The sequence below is a fragment of the Bacillus rossius genome, chromosome 17 (assembly GCF_032445375.1).
Source record: "Bacillus rossius redtenbacheri isolate Brsri chromosome 17, Brsri_v3, whole genome shotgun sequence".
Lineage (NCBI taxonomy): Eukaryota > Metazoa > Arthropoda > Insecta > Phasmatodea > Bacillidae > Bacillus > Bacillus rossius.
The window spans coordinates 24430049-24452411 of NC_086344.1; the positions used below are offsets into that span (position 1 = coordinate 24430049).

Consider the following 22363-nt stretch of genomic DNA (forward strand, 5'->3'; position numbering starts at 1 on the left):
AAGTAAGCTTTATTTTTCGTGCACAATATACAACAATATAATACATTAACCATAAATATACATTCGTACATACAATAATAAATATATTTGACAGCAAATACATACAATAACCAATAAAATAATATCCATGTTCATATACGTACAGGTTGGAAGGTTAAATCTATCCAAAATTAAATAAATAGTCAACTTACACCAAACTTAAGAACATGAACTTAACATTCACTTTCTTTGAGAAAAACAGTTTTGTAATTTATAAGAGTTATATTTCCTTGAAAATCAAAAGTATAGTTTCACATTATGCTGCTTGTTTTGATGTATTCTCATAGGGACTACGTACTTGGCTGTCAAAAACTGTAAGAACGAAGACATCAACTGATAGGTACATATCATACTTTTTCTATTACTTTGTAAAACTGTAAGACATTACAATCGGTGCATGACATGCCAGTGTAACTGCAACTAACACAACTGCTCCCATGCACTGTTTGCAACAATGACCTTTGCTGATTCCTTGTTTGAAAAGTACGCTGGTTGATGGTGGAAATGTTTTTCAGCAGAAATGCTTTCACCAGTACTGGCCTTAGGCTTCCCAGGGCCCGGGACTATTCAATTTTATGGAGGCTCTCCCGCGGAAAATTAGAAAAATTTACTCTTTCAAACCACACTATTAACCCGACCTGCAACTTAAATTTTGACGATGGTTTTGCTCATTTATTTTGTAACATTCTGATATTCTTTCCTGACAAATTATTCTCAAGTCAGTTTTTAAGTGCTTGAGATCAAATTTCCGGTAGGATTGCGTCACGTAGGAATAAAAGCTTCAAATTTTTTTAAAAAAATTTAGCTGTCAATTTAAAAAAAATTAAGTTACAAGATGATAAAAATTTAATTTTCCTTTTCCCATTAATGTCCATATTTTTAACAGGACACTAGACAAACAGGGAAAAATCAAAGGAACCGGCGCGGAACCAACGTTTTCACTTCCGCAAACACCGGACAGGCAACTCAGGTGAACATTTGTGTAAATCACTGGGAGAAGCATGGCTTGAATTTTATTTCAAAAGAGGCTGAACTGAATGTAACTATTTTTTTTAATAAAAATAAAAACTACTCATATTTCTAACAGTTTATGTGTTCATGTTAACTTAACACAGGAATTTATCAGTATTGTACCATCAATCATTTCCTTTATTCCTAACTTAGAAAGGGAACAGAGAAAGGATGCCCTTGGGAGCCTGAAGTACTCCCCCTCCTTTATTTTCTGATTGCCACTGGATAATTAATTTTTTTCCTGAAAGGATAAAAAAAAAAGTTTATGGCCACAACTTTACCTTCTTCTGGAGTTTCTGTATTTGCCCCTGGAAGATATTGTATCCCAATGACCACAGGGAAAATTAAAATTCGAAAGAGTAGAGAAAACTGACATTTGATAATACTTGTGCCTCAATCCTTCATGAAAGACTAAATTACTCAACGCTCGTCAGCCATCGACAATACTATGATTCATTATACATACGTTTCAACATGTGTATTTTCATTAGAACTAGAACCGTTCTTACACCGACAACTTTTTTTTGCGTGATCCGCTCGTGCGAGGACAAAGCCCCAGACGTTCATACTCGTAGACGGAAGCACCGTAGCGAACAACACCAGAAGTTTTGCATCAGCAAGCTTCCACGCCGACATCAAGCACCTCTCGAAGCATTCGTGAAGCTTTGGGAGGTAAAATGCTACAAAAAAAAAATCAAAACACACCTAATTCAGCACACAGCCAAATCACAGTTAATTTCTTACTACTAGGGGCTGGGCCGGTACTAGTTTTGCGTAGCCACAGATAATGTCCTGTCGATATTCGGATACTATATTTAATTATTTATTTTTATCATCCACAAGAATTCAAAGAGCAGTCACTATTCATTAATAAATAATTAATTGAAAAATGGATAATTATCATTAAGAATTTCTTAGCATAGTTGCGTTGTTAGAAGATTTTTCTCAATAAATATAATTTTAATCCAAGTTGGTTTTGTAACCAAAGCATTTCCCCCCCCCCCCCCTCCCTTGAAGAAGTATAAATTAGAAACGATGGTATTTGGATTGTGATGCTTCTGATACTAATACCAACACTGTGGTATCTGCATCTGAACCAGCCCAGCTCTATACACACAAACAAACATGGATAGTCACAGTGGTGAGCACTTACAGAACACAAAACAAGCACAGCGACCTGCCTAAAGAGGACCTAAACTTAACCACATTCCTGCGAGGAATAAATTCTTTTGTAGTTGGTATGGTGTAATCTGTAGGTAAATTATTAGCATTTTCAGAATAAAATCCTTGATAGTGCAGGAATTTCAAAGTGATATGCAGAAATTATAATTATTTTTTTTTATTTTTGGAAAGTTTGCTCTAATATTTATAACAAAACAGATGGTGCAAACATATTAAACAAAAATAATACAAACCGGTCATCACAATTATTATATTATTAAATATTTATAAAGTTGTCGAAAGACTATACAGTAACTTAAGATTATCACAGCTTCTGATTGGCAGCAAACTTATCACGGTTTCAGTAATAACACAGTAAACTTAACACCAATGCTGCGCTAGTGTAAATGCTTATCACAATGTACGATTGTAGCTGGTTAAATTTAATACCGTGAAGTTTAAGGGGCTTGTCTGGCCAGGGCCGTGTATTTGTGTTAGTGAGGGGGGATGATTGGTGCCAGCTTCTAGTGTATTATCGCCTTTAATTGCAAGGTTGTGAACTGGCACGCAGTCATCTCGTCGTGCATAGAGCAACTATGAGATCTGAGCGGTAACCATGACATTAGATGGCAAAGAACTGGAGATAAAGGTGTGACGCAAGGCGCTTGAGTGCTTTTGAAGAATCGTTACTGTAGGTTTCATGTCCGAGAGTTATTCTGAAAACATTTCACAGACCCCGTTCTTACATCTTGAGCAGTTTCCAAATCATATGGTTTCCTGTGAAGATCTGCACATTGTGTGTGTGCCCGGGTAGGCGGGGCCCTTAACTGTTGCGTATGAAACTGAGATGTGCTTGTGAAATGCTTACGAGTTGGTTGTGTCTGGAGAACTCACCGAAACATGTTCGCCAGATAGAACAAGTAATGAGGAACGCTGACTTCCGAATAGTTCCTCCTCATGGCCATGAGGATCTGGTGCGCCGCTTCTTTCGGGTCAGGAGTTCCAAAGAAATGTGGAACCCTGAAAATAGTATTTTTTTTTTCTTTATTTCGCCACTATCTATTAGTATGGGTCGAATCCCAATTTTCTTTACTTTAAAACTACAAATTTTAATCACAAAGAGTACAGTTAAACCTCGTTCAACCGGGCTAACTAGGAACAAAGGCAATCCGGACAATCAAAAATTTGGATAATCCAAGTAATGTGGGTAAAAAACAAAAACAATATCCTTAAATAAGTAGACTCATCATTTACTACAATAAAAAACAAACATGTTTTTTTTAACAAAATTAAATAGTATACATGCCCTATATTATTTCAAAGTCATTAAAAAAAAATTATTTTTAAAGCAGGAATTACACCTGAGCATTGTAATATCTCAACAAATTCTTGTCACAATATGACTGTTATAGTATTTTATAATAACAGCTTCATTATGATTGTAAGATTCCTTTATTCTCTCTTTCTCACCATTCTCTGCCATACCGCATTACAACAACAACAACCACTTCCCCACTTCCGGTCCTTGCCAACCTCTGCACATTGCAGTTCCCACTTGTTGACCTAAGCCGCCTCCCCATCAGCAACTGAGCTGGAGATAACCCACTTGCAGTTGGAGTGTTACGAATCTCTAGAAGAACCAACTCGAAATCCTTCTTAACCTCTGTGGCCTTCTTAAGGGTTTTTTTCATAGTTTGGATGTAGCGCTCTGACATGCCATTAGATTGTGGGTAATGGGGACTAGAAGTGACATGTTGGAAGTTCCAGTCCCTAGCAAACGTTTGAAATTCTCCAGAGGTGAAATTACTGCCACCATCGGACATGACCACTGCTGGAATACCAAATCTCGCAAACAGGGTTTTCAAATATTTGATAAACAGCTACTGGTTTGTCTCCGAAGTTTTTTCAGCTCGACCCATTTGGAATAGTAATCCACTACCAGCAAATATGGCTTATCATGTAAAAAAAAGACATCAATTCCTACTTTTTGCCATGGATGATCAGGCACTGGGTGAGGAAGAAGTGGCTGCTTCCGCTTAGATTTTTGGTATTTATTGCACACATCACAATTGGTCACGAAATGGACAATCTCGGATGTCATACCCGGCCAGAAAACAGTACCCCGTGCCCGCTGTATGCATTTCTCTGTACCTTGATGAGCTGCATGAATACAATGAAGGAGCTCTTGTCTCATACACTTTGGAATAACGATAGCATTGCCTTTTAAAACAAGACCATAAGCACAGCTGAGATCTTCTTTGTACGTCCAGAACTTTTTCAGGTCTGGGGGCACCTGATGATACCTCCTAGGCCAGCCCTCAGATATGATGCGAGACAAAGTCTGAAGTTCAGCGTCTTTACCAGTATGCTCCTGTATTTCTAACAACTTGGCATCTGTTATCTTGGTAGACACAACCACAGAGCAAACTTGTAACTCTACATCTTGCTCAAAGTCTGTGCGTACTGTCGAGCTTGGACAAGTTTGACATGCACGAGATAAGGTATCTGGTATGAACATCTGTAAACCTGGTTTGTACTCAACATTTAAGGTATACCGTTGCAATCGAAGTCGCATTCTTTGTAACCTAGCAGGACAGTCTACCAAATGTTTCTTAAAAATGGTTACCAGTGGCTTATGATCTGTTTCAACAGTGACCTGCCTGTTATAAATATAGTGATGGAAATGCTCTGCTCCGAAAACTGGCTTACTAACATCATAATATGCTAAAACAGGACTGTTGCACAACAGCTCTTTGAGTTTTTCAAAAGCGACAACCTGTTCCTGTTCCCAATGCCACTGCACGTCCTTTTTTAACAGAACCCTGAGAGGAGCTGTGACTTCGGAAAGATTGGGAACAAATTTTGAAAGGTAGGTTACCATTCCTAGAAATCGTTCCACATCTTTACTGCAGGATGGGATATCAATGTTTTTAACAGCTGATATTTTGTTATGATCAGGAGCAATACCTTTCTCTGTAAGCACATGTCCCATGTAATGAACCTGTTTTACCCCTATTTTACATTTATTGCTGTTGAACTTTACCCCACATTTGGCTGCTCTTTCCATCAGTGCAGTAAGTCTCTGATGGTGCTCCTGTTCCGTACTGCCCCAACATATAATATCGTCAACATATGTGAGTACCTCAGGCAGCCCTTCAAAGACTTCCCCAAACCTGCGATGAAAGACCTCTGGAGCAGAACATATACCATAAGGCATGCGCAAAAATTTGTACCTGCCCCATGGTGTATTAAAAGTGCAGTAGTCTGTGCTGTCCTGACTCAGCTGCACTTGCCAAAATCCCTGTGAGGCATCCAGAACACTAAAAAACCTTGCGCCTGCCATCTGGGATGTAACCTGCTCCAGCGTCGGTAAAGGACAATGTTCCCTCATCAAAACCTTATTCAAATCCTGTGGGTCCAAACAAATTCGAATACTATTGTCACGTTTGTGCACAATAACAAGAGAATTGACCCATTCTGTGGGCCCATCGACTTTAGAAACAATATTTTCCTTGACTAATCTATCCAATTCTTTCTTTAGGGGTTCTCTCAGTGCTACTGGAACTTTACGAGGTGCATGGATGACAGGTGTTGCATCACTTTTTAGCACCATCTTGTAAGCTCCAGGTAGTACTCCTATGCCTCGAAAACACTGAGGATAGTTAGCAACTAGGTCTGTGAGCCCTGCATCCTTAGCTTTTGCTTCAACAGAATCAACTTTCCGTACCAAGTCTAACATAACACATGCTGATAATCCTAGAATGGGAGATGTATGTTTTCTTTCAACCACATAAAATTCCAACACCCTAACCCTACCATTATAGGTACACTTCAGATAACACCTGCCATGAAAAGGTATCTTATCTCCTAGATAGTTAATCAATCTCACATTTGAGGAAAGCAAATGTTTATGACTAATTCTCAACCGTTCGAACATGTCCTGCGGAATTAAATTGGTCTGGGCACCAGTGTCCAACTTGAAGTTAATGAAATGGTTATTCGTTACCTCCACCTTTGCTGTCCATTCCGATTCAGATCTGGCATGGGATACAGACTCAACACACAAATCCACTGACTTACGTGTTGAAGATGTAGAGGATACCGGTTTTGTACACTTAACCTCAGCAACAATCATATCGTCTTCCGATGATGATGATGATGATGCAGAACTTACACGAAGCACTTCCCTCACCTTTTTCTTCGAGCGGCACATCCTAGCAAAGTGATTATTGCCGCCGCATGAATCACACTTTACACCATAAGCTGGACATGCCCGACGCTCATGTTTTTTACCACACTGGTCGCACTGAAATCGCCACTGATCGTTGTTAGCATTTTGACGTGCTGAATCATCCTTCTTACCACGCTGGAGTGTATATGACGTTTTCCGATGAAGCGTGACTTCTTGTACTGCTGCTGGCTCATCTTGAAACTTCGCAAGGCGCTTCGTTGTCACTTCTGTAGTTCTGCCCGCATCAATTGCTTGAACCAGTGTGAGGTTGTGTTCTTTCAGTAGACGCTGACGCAAATTGTTATCCCGAATGCCGCACACAATACGGTCCTTTATGAGATCATCTTGCATTGGGCCAAACTCACAAGTTGCAGATTTCTTCCGCAACTCCGCAACATAACCATCAAATGACTGGCCTTCTTGTTGCGAGCACGTAAAGAAAACATGATGCTCAAACGTGAGGTTACGTCTAGGTAGAAAATAAGTATCGAACTTAGTTAGCACAGTAGGTAAATCACGTACTTCACCGTCGACAAATTGAAAACTTTCATAAATATCGTCAGCATCATAGCCCATGGAATTGATCAAAAGAGCTATTTGTCTGTTTGCCGAAAGATTCTCCCCGCCGATTGCCTCGTGGTAGTATTTGAATTTCTTCTTCCATTGTAGCCAGTTGCTGGCAACATCCCCGTCACGTCGAAGCTTCTTGATAGGCTTCACCAACGTGTCCATGATGATGTTAATTTACCGACTGCGCCATGTTATAGTATTTTATAATAACAGCTTCATTATGATTGTAAGATTCCTTTATTCTCTCTTTCTCACCATTCTCTGCCATACCGCATTACAACAACAACAACCACTTCCCCACTTCCGGTCCTTGCCAACCTCTGCACATTGCAGTTCCCACTTGCTCCCATGACAATGACTGATAAGTATAAACAGTTCTCTAGTCCCGCCAAAATGGCTTCATAGCTATCCTGTCATTATTCCCCAAGATAGTATACTTATAAAACATTTTAGAAACAAACATTTAAAGAGTTGAATGTTTCAACTCTATAGTTAATATTTTTTATTACTTGTACATTATTATAGTTTTGACCCTTGAAACCTATATTTGGATTAGAGGAGTGTATTCAAGATATCTTTTGGGATTCAAATTCGAGATTCAGATTCAGAAAAAATTTGAATCTGACCTATTGGTAGTTCAAAGTGTATTGAAGTTTGATAATCTGGCATGATCGCTGTCGTGAATATGCCAGATTAAAGATCTTTGACTGTAAGTAAAATGAGTAGGGAGAAGATTATATGATTTGTAGGCTAATTTCACTTTTAAAAACAGGAGATTTTGGTGTTATTTTTTTAAATTTTAATGTATCTGTTTATTAATAAACATAGCTTATTATTAAACAAATATGACACTTAAATGATTTTCACCAATACATATTACACATTTACAATAAAATATTTTTAATTAGCATCTTTAACCATTCGGAACAATAAAAATAAATTGACAAGTTTTTTTTTTTTTTTTTTTAATGTACTGTCATAATGTAAAACTGAGTTACTAATAACAGTTGCAAGATAAACTAAAAGTATTAATTCTTTCCAATATTTTTGAAAGTACATAGGTACATGTTAGTATAATTTTCCTGCTAAATAAATTACATTAATGAATTCACTGTATTGAAAAGAAAAAAACAATTTCGTTATTTGAGTTAACATTTGTGGTTATAAGTGCTCATTCGTTTCATGATTTCAGTCGCATTTCGGTGATTTACGGTGTGATGGCTAGAGACCCGATAAAAATTCGCGGGTTCATTTCGTGTTATGCCGAAATTCGAATAATTATACCTCGGTGCTGCTTTCTGTCATCGGTTCACTGTTAATCTGGAGGACTGAGGGGCCAATTAGAGAACCCTCACTCATAGAAGTGTCGGATCACAGGCCGCCCGGTCGAGACGACTCACAAGCCAATGAACAGTTGGCATTTGCCCGAGCGTGTAGAGGATATTGGAGTCTGTCCCGGAGGTCGCTGAACCCGCGAATTTTCCACGGGTCTCTAGTAACGGCATGTTATCTCGGTTCTGTCGCGATTCGCAGGTCGTCAGGGGTGGAGCGGGACCGCACCTGGCTGAAGCAGCGTCGTCGATGGCGGCGGCGCGCGGGTGCACGCTCGCAAGCGTCAGGCGCACGCCGCCCAGGCCCGAGACGCGCAGCTCCTCGGCCAGGGACTCGACCAGCCCCTGCGCGGCGAACTGGGCCGTGCGAAGCGCCACCCGCTCCCCGGCGCCGGCCAGCCCCGCTGCCGAGGACAGCACCGCCACGTGGCCCCGGTTCGCCGCCCGCATGCGGGGCAGGAAGGCCTCCAGCACCTGCCGCCAGGTAGGTCAACGTCACAGCGTAACGAAGCTCGGGAGTAGAAGGGCCGTACAAGGGAGAGATGAGAAAACTTGGGGGAAGGTATAAGAAAAAAATTAATAAGCATACTATCAAAAAATAATAATTTATCATTTCACATTATTATTATTGCCCTTAGAAAGTGTGACATTTTCCTTTAAATTTTAGCGTCAGATTTGCATTAAAAACCACAAATTTTGATAAACTCTAATTTTCTAAAATTTCCACGAACCACCTGGTTGAACATAATCAGATTGTAAGATTGTAAGTTCTAGGTAAGGGAGGGTTGGATGGTTGTTGTCGGTTTCTGGGTGGAGGGAGGGGGAGGGGGGGAAGCATCATCATCATTGGGGGTGTAGGCACTCTTACTGGAGGAGGAATAATGAAAAAAAGTGGAGAATCAAAGACAAGTTAAAGACTTTTGCAGGTTTTCTCATCCGTATCATGTTCGATAAAATTGAAGGATTGAGGATTATAAGAGGACTATCGACCATTTTGTAAAAGATAATTATTTTTATTCTTTTTTAATGTTATTTATGCCAAAGGATATTTAATCCGCCATTGAAATAACTCCAAATCCCCTTTTCTAATACCCTAAAATCGAAATGTTCAGATGACGTTTCAAACCCTGCTACTATGTGTAAGAATGATTAAGTGGGCTTAGAACCAAGCAGCCAATAAGCATACTGCTTTCAGTCAAGTGACTAAGAAAACAAAATGGTAACTGTATTGTTTACATAAACATCAGAGTAGAGTTTTCTACTTTGTATTGTTGAATATTTTGACAGTACTGAGTTTATTTGTGTGTTAGGATTGCGTAATTTGAAATGAAGTTTCAACTAATTCATGTTATGTCTTTCATGTCGCTCTTAAAAAGTGTAGAAGTACACAGTGACAATTTTACACAGCCTACTTTTAGTACTGAACTGTATGTCATAAGCCCACTTTTAAGGCGAGGCCACACAGAAATCTAGGCTATGTTTGCTATGTATGCTATGTTCGCTGGGCCAGGTGGCCAGACAGATGATTCTAGTTCGTGATGTCAAAGACACACATGCCAGGGGATTCGAGTGATGATTCCGACAGTCTTGATTTTCTGCTGGTTCTCTCTTTAAAAAAATGGTTTCATGAAGTTAATCTAAAAAGAAGAGAATTTGAAGAATTTCGTTACTTGATTTTGTGTGAGGACGAAACCAAATTTATGGATTATTTCTGAATATATACAACTCGTATTGATTGCATTCTCTTAAAATGAAATTTTGGGCCAGGTCCTGCACATCCTGCCATCTGTATTCTTCCATTGATTTATTCTCTAAATACGGATATTTTGGTAGTCCTTCAATGAACTCTGCAGTCGACATGACTATTTAAAGCATAATACTGAGAAAAACTAAATTTCTATCAGAAGCAAATGCAGGAGTACAGCCCAATTCCATGTGAAAACGGAGGTTGGTTTTATTATCTGAGCATGCGCAAAGTCAGCTCCGTTAAGAAAAAACAGCCGAGAACCAACAACCCGGCGACGTCACCAGGATCACCAACGTAGCGAACACAGCTTTGAGTGGCCAGCGACACCTGAGTTGCAGCTGGCTATATTTTGATACTGTATTATATTATAGTATGATGAAATTTGCTTTTTTTATAACACCATAAAAATCTTGGCTCTCACCATCGTGTACTACATGCACACTTGTACAGGTGGTTCAAATATCCGTGGTTCCTTTTCCATCGCTTCTGTAACTTTCATTACCTGTAGACACCCTAATATTTAACGATTCAAGAAGTCTTTTATTTGTTCGTTGAAGAGCCGTCTTTTTGAAAAGCACGCCTCTTGTAAGAAGCAGAGGCTTCCGGCTCACCCAGAAATAGCTGAAAATGCTGTCGGACATCGCTTTGGTGTCTTCCAGCGTGAGTTCGGACAGAGAGCGGCAACGACTCGGAGCACCGCCACAGTGGATCAGAATGGAGACGTCACCAACCTCCTTCTGCACCAGCCGAGCTGTCTGCAAAATCTTTAAAAAAAAAATAAGAAGAAATAAATAAAAATACATATTCAGTAAATAAAAAAAAGTTACATGCATGAAGACAAAACTAATGCTGTGGAACCCCCTTACAAAATGTATTAACGGGATTATGAAAATAAAAGTTATTCTAAATAATCAAGAAGGAAAATTTTATAATTAGATATTTCTCAGAACAGTTTTGATGTGATTTTTCCTTCCTTTTACATGATTATACAGGACATAAAACTCACATACTTTGAGGAGTACATATACTTTAAGTTGACCAATTATAGATAAGCGCACTAAATCATTATGATGTACGCTCTTTTCTCGCCAGCATCAGTGTGCTTCCTGTACTCATTTTCATGAATAAAGAAGCTTAGCACATGTTACTAATAAATCCGTGGTAGATACAGGAGTTTAGAATTCCTGAGCCGCCCGCAAGACCTCAGCACCGCAATCATTGCCAGCGCGACAATGTGTACTGTATTTACCCGCAGAAGAGTCGCCCCTGCGTTTCCGCTTTAATTTTGGTAATAAAAATCCAACTTTTTTTCTGTAAGGGTCGCCCTAAAGTATGAGTTGCACCATATATCTGTCTACAATAGCGTACAAGTGAAATCTTTGTTCCTTATCACAGGCTATTGGTGCGTAAGAAATACGGCACTGGTGTTAACCTTCTGTCCTCTTTTCGTCTGCTTTATGTGCTTCTTTATTACTGTGTAGAAGGGAGTGAGGCCAGCCCACTTTTCTCCGCCTCTCTTCTTCTGCTTTACGACCCCTCGTAATAACAAGACAGCCGTGTATTCCTTTGCGACTATCTATCGTATATTTTAAACAAGCATTTTCCATTTATAAAAACTAGCACACACGTTACAGTCGGCAAGAAATTTGTGCTGGAGCTGAAGAACGTAAAAAGCCAGGCTTTGAAGTGCAGCTTTGAAAGCACCAACGATGGCTGTAGTTTTGTCACAGAATGTTGTATTCATGGAAGAATCTCATGCAAAAAAAATATGTTGGGTCACAGTTGCGTCTTAAAAACCTGTCGAAATAGACACATGGAGTGTGTGCCAGTTAAGGGACATTTACAAGAGGGGTGTTGGGGGGGGGGGGAGAACCGTCACCACCGCTACATGGCCACATGCACTCACAGAATGTGCATGCACACACAAAATCACTGGTGTTTGGGGTGTTTTTATTTTATTTTATTTTAGATTTCACTTGTTCCAACCAAACGCCAGCCCAGCAAGTCACGTCACTCGCTGGCGCCAGCCGAGCGGCCGGGCAGACGAGCACAATGGCTCCATTCACAGTGCTCTTCACGCATTGCTCAAATTAACTAAGAAATGTATACTTACTCATAACATACATATTAAAAACCAACACAGGATAATTATTTACACATACACTCAAGACACCACAATTATATTATTTATTTTTTTTAGCCACAGTTATAAATTGGCATAAGAATAACAGCACACATTTTTTAAACTAAAAATCAGAATAAAATATGCGACCCATATGTGGGCAAATACAGTAACTGCCATTCAATGGTAAATTCAGGACCCACTTACGGGAGTGGTACAACACAAAATACATCATCATAAATTTTTTTTCAAGGGTTATTCAAAATTTACTATTATGGTTTCTATTTTAGTTCATTGCACGTTTGTCTACTGTGTTACTCATGTAATTTATAATATCTAATCTTTTGGTACATAAAATTCTTTGTACAAAAAAGGTCTTTAATCAGACATTCTAATATTTCGCACATTTTTTTAAAATTATGTACCAATCAAGCTGCTAACATCAGATTTTTTTCATGTGGGTTCCAAATGTCGCATTACTTCACTGCCAGCATTATTTAGTTCACTCAGAGTTTATCGTTACTGTCGATTTTTATTTCAGTACAGTGTTTTCTGTCTTCTAGCGGGTCACATTTTCACACTTGGTATTTGTAGTTAAAACTTTACTGATTTTTTATAATCTGGCAAGTTCACTAATCTAGCATGACAGCAGTTCAGAACCCATGGGATTAATGACCTTTAACATGGAATCGACGCGATTTTTCAAAATTATTTGGTGTGTAACATCTTAGCTCTCGGTATGTAGAATTTGGTGGGAGTATTTGTGAATGCGATGGAAGTCGCTTGGAACGTAAATGTGTAACAACAGTGCTGCCATTTGTGGCGGATGATGGGAACCAAAGTTCACAAAGCCAAAAGGAAACTTTAAAGAATTAACTTGTCTAAAAGCAGAACCAAAGCCAGGGTCTAATATTTTTCCAAGTCTTTTTCGCTTTTATCGGAACCGTTTAATTAAATATGTAGTTTAAAATTTTGGTCTTCTAATCAAAAGATTCAATAGTATTGGAGCCGTTTCATTGTACAGTTTAAAATTTTGATCTGCTAATCAAAATATTCGATAGTCGACGTAGCTGCTGCGGCAGCGAATTATGGCGGAAAATATGCGTGAAAACACAATTCTGCTTATAGTTATCACTCTGGGAATTATATTAAAGAATTCTACGTTAAATTTTGTGTCCGAGTTTCATATTATAAGTGTATTATTTGCAACGTGAGATTTCATGAGTCGTGCTCATTACCAAGGTTTGGATGCCGTAGCCAGCATTTTGTGAAGGAGGGGGCCAGATTTACATTTGCATAACATTTAATGAGTAAGTATCATTTGTAATGGAATTTTTAATGTATACGCAAAACAATTTTTAAGTAATGATTTTGCTCGAGAAAAGGAAACTGGCCATCTTGTATTTCGTTTATTTATTTGACGTGCAACGTCTAATAAATCGATGAACGCTGGCTGCACGTACGAAAAAGTGTCCCGTTACGCACATTGTCCCATTAACGCTGTGTCCCGTTACACTTATTGTACGCTTGCGCCGCATCTATCTCTCTTCCACTCGATTGGAACAACCATCGATTTGACTTTTCCAAGGCACATTAAACTTGAACCACTCCCATTCGTTTCCTACTTTTCCTATCATCGTCCTATCCTTAACAGAATAACACAGATTGGAAGAAGTTAAATAGCAACCAGGTATAAAAGTTATAGTTAAAATAATCTCTTCATTAAAGTAATAAAAATATTTGAATTAATGAGTGCAAATAAAAGTAAATTTATCAATTAAATTGTAGACTTCATTTCACCCCTTCATTGTATCCATACAAAATAGTGATAATTCAATAAAAATTATTCAATTTTATTCATAAAAGTATGCAATCATCTCATCAATGTTTTTCTATGACGTTGTCAGGTTAAACTATCGTCCGTAAACTGACTTTACAGACAACCATTTTTTTTTTTTTTTTTAATTGTGATGAAACTTGGGTCTCAGAGGATGTTTGTTTGATGGTCTCGTCGAGACAATGGATAAATGCACCCCTGGCGAGTACCCGGTGAGGGACAGGGAGGGCCACGGTACCTGCTCCCGGTCGGAGACATCGCAGAGGTACGCCCGGGCCTCGCCGCCGGCCGCCTCCGCGGTCTCCCGGCCCGCCCCGTGGTCGGCGTCCCAGCAGACGACCGTCGCGCCGAGGGTCGCCAGCTGCAGCGCCAGCTCCCGCCCCACGCCGTGCCCCGCGCCCACCACCTGGCGCACAGACATTGGCGTAGCTGTGTTCACAAAGTTGGGGGGGGGGGGGGGGGGGGGACAAATAATGATTCTGATGTCATGTAAACTCATTCCCCTCTTACTAAGACGGGGGGGTCCGGGGGTCCACCACCGGAAAATTTTGATTTTAAAAGTGCAAAATAGCGCTTTTTAAGCAGTTTTTGTATCTAACCATCGGATACATCGATGTTAAAATATTATTGTTTCCTTAAGATGAAATTTGATGAGTGAAGAAATTACAAATTAGGTTGGGCAGAATAATATTATAAAATAAAAATATCACGGTCTAGAAAGTTGGGGGGGGGGGGTGGGACAGTCCCCTCCACCCAAAAAGTTCAGGGGGACACGTCCCCCCTGTCCCCCCCGGTTCCTACGCCCCTGTGCACAGACACGTGCTGATGCACAGGAGCAAACGCCAATACCATTTAAAAAAATTAAGAGAATATCGCAACGTCAAAAGTAATACGGCCACATGTCAAAAGTAGTAGCTTTTCAGGAGAGCGTTTTAAAAGTTTTAAAAAAAATGTTATTTAATATTTACCCTTATATAAGAGAAAAGTTGACCCAAATATATAATTTTTATATTATATTTGGGTCGACTTTTATCTTATATAAGGGTAAATATTAAATAACATTGTTTAAACTTTTAAAATGCTCTCCTGAAAAGTTACTACTTTTGACATGTGGCCATATTTCTTTGACAGTGCGATTATATATTTTTTAAGTGAAACCTTTTTTTTACATCCGGTAGGGTAAGTGTTTTAAGGCAACGACTTACGAGCGCATAACAAAAGTTGCAACACAATGGTGTTAAGGTGTTTTGGATTCGGTGGTGGCAAATTAAGGAATAAAGAAGACAAACCATCAGAGAACTGTAGGTCACATTGCACTTTTTTTCTTCTCCGTGTTTTGTTGCAAATGTGAACCTCCATCGCGTACTCGATTTTTTTTTGTTTTATTTTTCGAGCAAACAGTTAAAATGTTTTGTTTTAATATTTTTGAGTGGATTATCTTTAAAGTGTGAAGTTTCACTTATACGAGTGGTTTGGCCATGGATCATTTTTAATATTAAAAAAAAAATACTAAAACAATTAGGTACAGCTTCTTAAACAAAGTGTACAGGCAAAATGCTGAAAATTCAGGTAACAAGCAAAACATGTACTGTAACTACGGACAAGATTTGATGGTTTTATTTTTAAGGCAATTTCATTTTTAAAACCGGAGATTTTGCTGTTACTGTTTTTATTTTTATAAATTAGTTTTATACGTATATTTATAAATATGTTTTCCAAAAAAAATAATCACTTGAATATTTCTTTGGACTAATTTTACCAAAAAAGTGCCATTTTGACTAATATACGATGAACTTTCACAATAAAATAATTTGTAATATGTTTGCCTAGGGTAGAACTGTTCAGTATAAAAATTTATCTACAAATAATTGTGTGTATGGAAAATGTATACGTCAGAATGTAAAAAGTGAATTACTAATAGGAGATAATTGTGCTAAAAAGCTGAATAATTTCATGATTTTAGTGGAATTTTGATGCTTTATGGTGTATTAACTTGCATTTCTGTGTTACATGATGCAATGGCATGCTTTTTGGCGTTATTTCTGTTTTTTCGCAATTCGGCACACAACCATATACCTGTAAAACATTGGCGAAGATCGAAGGTCGTGATGGTGCTAAGTGGAAGTACAAAGTGTAACGTGCAGTTATTTAAGGCATCCAGAGTTGTGAAACTAAGTTCCAGATTGTTGGAAAAGTTAATATGGAGCGTGGAGATATAAAATGTTGGGGGGTACAAGTGAAGCAGATTGCAGCATATGTAGAGAGTTCATTATGACAACATGGAAAAATGAGAACAGGAAAAGAAGGAATTGTAAAATTTTCATAAAATTAGTCTTTGACTGACTGAACTAAGACATTGATGGGGAAGTGGATGGAATGAATCCATTCGCAAATTTCTGTACAATGGAAATACTCTTTGTATTAATAATTACACTTCAGTATTTATTTATTTTTTTCCTAATTTTTAGTTCTTTGTCCTAATTATGCATCAAATGGCACTTTTTAGTTTGTAAAGTAAAATTCCATTTGACTTAAAACCATTGGGTGCTACTCTAAATTTTTGAAGGGCTGTGCTAAAAAATTAACCCTTCTAAAAAAAAATTCTTGACTATGCCTCTGTTCTGGACAATAATTTAAAAAAATAAAATAAATCCTACAAAACACTGGATATGTTAGATAAACAAGATAAAGCTAACACACCACCATTCATCAAAAAAATCATCCAAGAGGTTTATAGCAATTCCCAATGAAAATTTTTACTAGTTACTAAACTTTTATAAAATTAAAAAGAAAAAAAATATATAGGAACTCCAATGAATCATCTAGTAATATAAATAAGAACAAAGTATCATTCCTGACTGATAATGGAGTGAAGTTGCATAATAAAACATACAAAACTACCAGTATAGAAAGACATTTTAAAAAGTAGATTAAAAATAAGATTCTGAAATAATTAATATTTCTGCAAGACAGATTTTAATCTTATTTAAAGTTGGTTGAAGGATGCTTCTTGAATTTCAAAAAATAACTTATATATTTTGCAAAACACAAATTTTGTTTGTAGATACTTAAGATAATTTAATTTTTTTTTTCTAATTCTTGTTAGGAATATTTAATGTTAAATGTTCATGTAATTATAATAATGATTTCATGTGTGAAACATAAATATTTAAGCCATACATATTTCATTACTTACCAGAGCTACTTCACCTTTCACTGATTTTGCGACTGGTGGCTTGAAGATATGTATCGTGGATTCAATAATGGAACAAATAATGCCAACAACCATGTGAACTGTATCGTAGCAGAGCACCAACGAAGAGTAAAGGCGATGCAACATTGTTTGCAGCCCTGTAACAGTTAAAAACATTTAATGTCGCCTCTTGAGATGGGACAGTAAAATTTTCAAACACCATCGAATGTCTGATGCAGTGGGTCACCTACTTGCTGAAATCCTACAAATAATTGCAGGTGCACTGTGTACAAATTTCTCAGAAGTACATTATAACAATTAAGTCAAATACAGTGGAGTTTTGCTAATCCAAAATCTGCTAATCCAAAAATCAGGCTAACGTGAAGAGTTAAGGCTGAAAAGAAAGTATTTTTAAATTATTGAATATTTTGTATTATAAAATTTTTATTTTTTTTCTTGACCCAACTATCAGCATGTTCAGTGATTTTGTGCTTTTAAAAGTCTCATAAGTTGTGTTAAGTAATAACTTAAGATTATAAATATGCATGCATTGTATAGACTGCGTGCCAATGCTTCCTTCGGCAATTACTCGACTGATCCAAAAATATGGTAATCCAAACAGGTCTCTGCACCAATTATTTCCAATTAGTGGGACTCCATTGTATTACAGAAAAAAAAGTGTGTGTGTGTGTGTAAAAGTGTGCAAAAGTGTGTGCAAAAGTGTGTGCATGTGTGTACAAGTGTGTGCAAAAGTTTGTGACGTGCTGTCTCCTCCGGTCTCCCCCCCCTCCTCCCCCACGTACCTAACTATTCATTCATCTCCCAGTTCCCCCACTATAATATAGTATATAATATAACTAGCGATTCCTCCTCATGAGATTGGAATTTTCGTAATGCTCGGAAATTGTTAGCCCCTCTACAAAGCAGTTTCACTTCAAAAAAAATTGTGCCTTAAAAATATAAACTGATACATACCTCGTGTTTTTGATAAACATAAGCTTGTAGTCATTCAAATAACATTCAATAATGATGTATTAACAAAAAAAATGGTTATTCAATAATGATGTATTAACAAAAAAAATTGTTATCTGTAATGAAATGGTATAATGGAGAAACTATATTATTTATTTTTATCTCTGGAATACCACAGGATGCACCCGTGTATCTTCTAGGTCTCACACATTGACAACCACTGCTCTATTATTTGTAACACACGAGGTTCAAGGAAAATATTGCAGGAAATAATGTAAAAAAACACTGAAAAAGCTTAAGTTTACTAGGTGTATTTGTGTTCTGTGCCAATGTGCCAAAGTTGAGAGGGGTTCGAATCCTTGCCGATCCAGGCAAAACTTCCTCCCTGTTTGGGGGGGGGGGGGGGGGGAGAGATAGAGAGAGTGAGAGAGAGAGAGAAAGAAAGAGAGAGAGAGAAAGAAATGTGTGCATTACCTTGAGGCAGTGGGTTCTCTCGATATTTTAGCGTTTCCCCAGGCAGCACTGTTCTGCTGACCGACCGAAAAGTAACTACGCAACAGCCTGGTACAGCAACAGCCAACCCAAGGTACACAGGCCATTTTTAAACCACCAAGAGGCTTGGACAGCGGACCGTCACAATAACAGGTAATTGCTATTAGACTGCTAGATCAATTATGGGGAAGGGGGGGGGGGGGGGGGGGGGGAAGATATTCTCACAGGATTTCAGTTTCTAAATCATCATTTTCAACTCCCATAGATATATACTGCGATTTCTGCTGTAGGTGCATGCTGAAATCGCACAGGCGCAAGAGATGTGATGTGGGGGATACGAATCAACAGCAAAATATTTCTTCATTGGGAACATTTTGTGATTGCCTGGGCAGCTAAGGAAAATAAGTGATTACATACAAAATGTTCCTTGCCATTACAGGAGTGCTTTTGTGAATGTGACAAGTCGCAGGGAAGGAAAATGTGTAACCACGGTGCTGTTATCTGTGGCGGATGACGCGCACCAAAGTTCACAAATCCAAGGGAAAACTTTATAGTATTAACTGTTAAATGAATTTCTAACAAAGATATATATATATATATGTGTGTGTGTGTGTCCGTTAGAAATTTATATCTCCTCTGTGTGTGTGTGTGTGTGTATGTGTAATTTTAATAAAATTCCTTGTCAAAAATCAGGTCCAAAGCCAGGGTTTTGTATTTTAAAGAAATCCATGTAAACTTTTGTATCCATGTTTCATGTTCATCCATGTTTATTAGTGTATTTGCAACATGACTGTCAGACAACACACAACTTCAACCAGTTGGGTCTAGAAGCATGAAATTTTGCATAGCAGTTCCTTATACATAACATTACTGAGGTTAGAAGTTTACACATCTCTGGTGAGTACTCAAAGAGACTCATTTATTTATTAGTAGACATGTTTGAGAGGAATAATTTCAACAATAATTTAACGTTCATCCAAAAAAAATCCCTGTGCGTGAATGCCAGGAGTACATTTCTATGTTATCGTAAATGAATTTAAAATATATGAATAATTATATCAAGTCATTAGCCTAACCAATTTTACACAACCTAATTGTGATAAGTATTTTAGCCATGTCACGCCCACGACGGTACGAAATGTGTCGAAAGTGATTGGCTAGGAAAGCTTCTGCACATTACATCATACCTAGGCAGACTATACGAAACAAGACCAAAGGTCTACACAGTGGCAAAATTGGCGGTCAGAAGGTTTTTTCTGATGATGATGAAAAAGAGTTCGTCAAACATATTTCGTGTGTAGCAAATTTGGGCTTTCCATTAACTAAGACTGATTTTCATTTCATTATCAAGAGTTACTTGGATAAGAAAAAGAAGAATGTCAAGTGCTTTAAAAACAACTATCCCGGCCGTGAGTGGTGTAACCTGTTTTTAAAACGACATGACAAGGAATTGCGTGAACGTTTTGCGCACATCATCAGCAAGAAACGTGCTAATGTAACAGAGAAAAATTATATTAGACTTTTTTGATCATTTGGAACAGGAACTGGATGGAGACCACCTGAAAATATTTTCAACTTCGATGAGACTGGCATCAATGATGATCCAAGAAAAAAGAAGGTTATCTTTTCAAGAAAAAGTAAACATTCACAGTTGGTTGTGAACAGCAGTAAAGTTAACTATTCAGTGATGTTTTGTGGTACTGCTAATGGAGAAGTGCTGCCACCATAATGTAGTGTATAAAGGAACTCAACCTTTGTTAACATGGACTCAAGGTGGCCCACATGGAACGAGATATGCTGCTTCAAAGAGTGGTTGGTTTGAACAAGCCACCTTTGAAGATTGGTTTAACACTGTTCTTTACCCAGAGTTAAAAAAAGAAAGATGGACAGAAAGTTATAATATGTGATAACCTTACATCACACATCAGTTTGTATGTTTTGCGGCAATGTGACAAAGTTAAAACAAAATTCATTTGCCTACATTGATGTTTCCTTTTTCAGTCCATTAAAAAGACATTGGAGAAAGCTTCTTCACAAATGGAAACAAACCAAGGAAGGAAAGAAGTACACCACTATAACAAAGCAAGTATTTTTTGAGTTGTTGCATTAGTTGCTTAAAGCAAATGTCCCAAAAGCATCAGATAATGTACATGCCGGTTTCAGGAAAACTTAAATTTACCCCACGGATCGTCGGCAGCCCATTGGCAACCTACCGGAGTTTGGACTAAATAACCTGAATCTTTCTGATCGTGTTGGACAAGCTTTCAAAGAATACATTGAACACATCACTAAGAATTTCACATCCCCAAAGTCTACTTCACGGAAACGACTTCCAGTAGAACCTTGGAAAAGTATTAGCAGTGAGGAGGTGGCACAATATCTGGAAGAATCTTCACTGAAGAAGAAGTCCTCCAAAAGTGTGAAAGGAAAATGTTCAAGAATGACATCTGCACCAAGAAAGGCAAGTCGTACTAAGGACAGTTCTAGTTCAGACTCTGAAGCAGGTAACTGGGGACTCATATTTGATGATACACCTGATAACTCTGCTGAAGAGGAGTTCGACAGCTTCACAGAACAGCCATGTTCCAGCAGTTTTATACAAACTTTGAAAAATAAAACACAATCCAAGTGTGTACTCTACAGTGTAAATGACTTGGTTGTTGTAGACTATGAAGAGACATTTTATCCAGGGAGGGTCACTGAGATAAACGTGCAAAAGAAAGACCTTTAAGTTTCTTGTATGAAAATGGCAGGGCAAGGATATTGGAAATGGCCTGAAGATAAAGACGAAATATTTTATGACTTTTGTGTAGTGATTGATCGTGTGAACATGTCTTGTGTGCAGCAAGTATCAAAAAGAGGCATTTTTTCCATCGAAAACTTTATTTTGAGCCAGTATTGGTCTGTGTAGTGTTAAATTATTAGAAATAGTGTAAACTCCTATTCAAGACATTTTTAGTTTGCTCTCAATATTTTAGTATGTAATTTGTTAATATAATTGAAGTCAAACTAAACCAAAACATTAATATTGTGTATGAAGTTAATATTTAAAGTGGCACAAATTCACCTGCTATACAACTGTTCTCAATACAACACTATTTATGCGACATTTACCAACATGGTACAAAGCCACCCAACACATGTAGGTGACTTTGTACCACAACATACTATTTTTTATTTTCTAAAACTAGACAGAAAATTAAATTCTACAATGCTAAAGAAAGCACATTAAAAATACTTCGAAATATGTATTTAATAAATAAGTTTTAAATAAATGAAGTCCTAGAAATGCATGTAAACATGCTTTCAGTGGTACAAAGTCACCCGCATCAACTGTATAACTTCTAACGTGCATACTTAAGTACACGTGCTCATATTTATTTTGTTTCAAGTAGTGTGGCATTTACTGTTTATAAAGGTTTCACTATCCTGTGCTGGTGCATCATAAAAAAAAGTTTACAAACTAAACCTTTACGAACTGACCTTAGAATTTAATCTCGGAGAAATTCGACAGTCGAAACTGTAGTATCAAGTTGGGAACAGAGTTCAGCAAAGCATCACATCTGAAAATGAAGGAATGGGGAAATACGCGCGTTGATCCAGCTGACAACATTTCTGTCGGGCAACCTTCATTCTGTTTGTGGGGGGGGTGGGGGG

The 22363-nt window shown here is 37.9% G+C and overlaps 1 protein-coding gene and 1 long non-coding RNA gene across 6 annotated transcripts in view; one reads left to right on the plus strand and one right to left on the minus strand.

Moving 5' to 3' along the window:
* Positions 1-22363, plus strand: part of LOC134541022 (uncharacterized) — a 34147-nt gene that overhangs the window by 5230 nt on the left and 6554 nt on the right. Inside the window, exons 2-3 of the long non-coding RNA XR_010076537.1 lie at positions 8546-8827; positions 18720-18859. This is a non-coding gene — a long non-coding RNA (uncharacterized LOC134541022). The remainder of the gene's footprint in view (positions 1-8545; positions 8828-18719; positions 18860-22363) is intronic.
* LOC134541021 (epidermal retinol dehydrogenase 2-like) overlaps positions 1-22363 on the minus strand; it is a 23873-nt gene continuing 1510 nt past the window's right edge. For 2 of the 5 annotated variants that reach the window (XM_063384158.1, XM_063384157.1), the window contains exons 2-5: positions 17246-17400; positions 14288-14455; positions 10702-10854; positions 8124-8817 (exon numbers count right to left, since the gene is read on the minus strand). In XM_063384158.1, the coding sequence (XP_063240228.1) occupies positions 8368-8817; positions 10702-10854; positions 14288-14455; positions 17246-17389 (915 nt within the window). In that variant the 5' untranslated portion in view covers positions 17390-17400 and the 3' untranslated portion in view covers positions 8124-8367. Of the gene's footprint in view, positions 1731-3105; positions 3232-8123; positions 8818-10701; positions 10855-14287; positions 14456-17245; positions 17653-22189; positions 22270-22363 lie in introns of those variants that run through there. The other 3 variants (XM_063384154.1, XM_063384156.1, XM_063384153.1) reach the window with 3 other exon arrangements.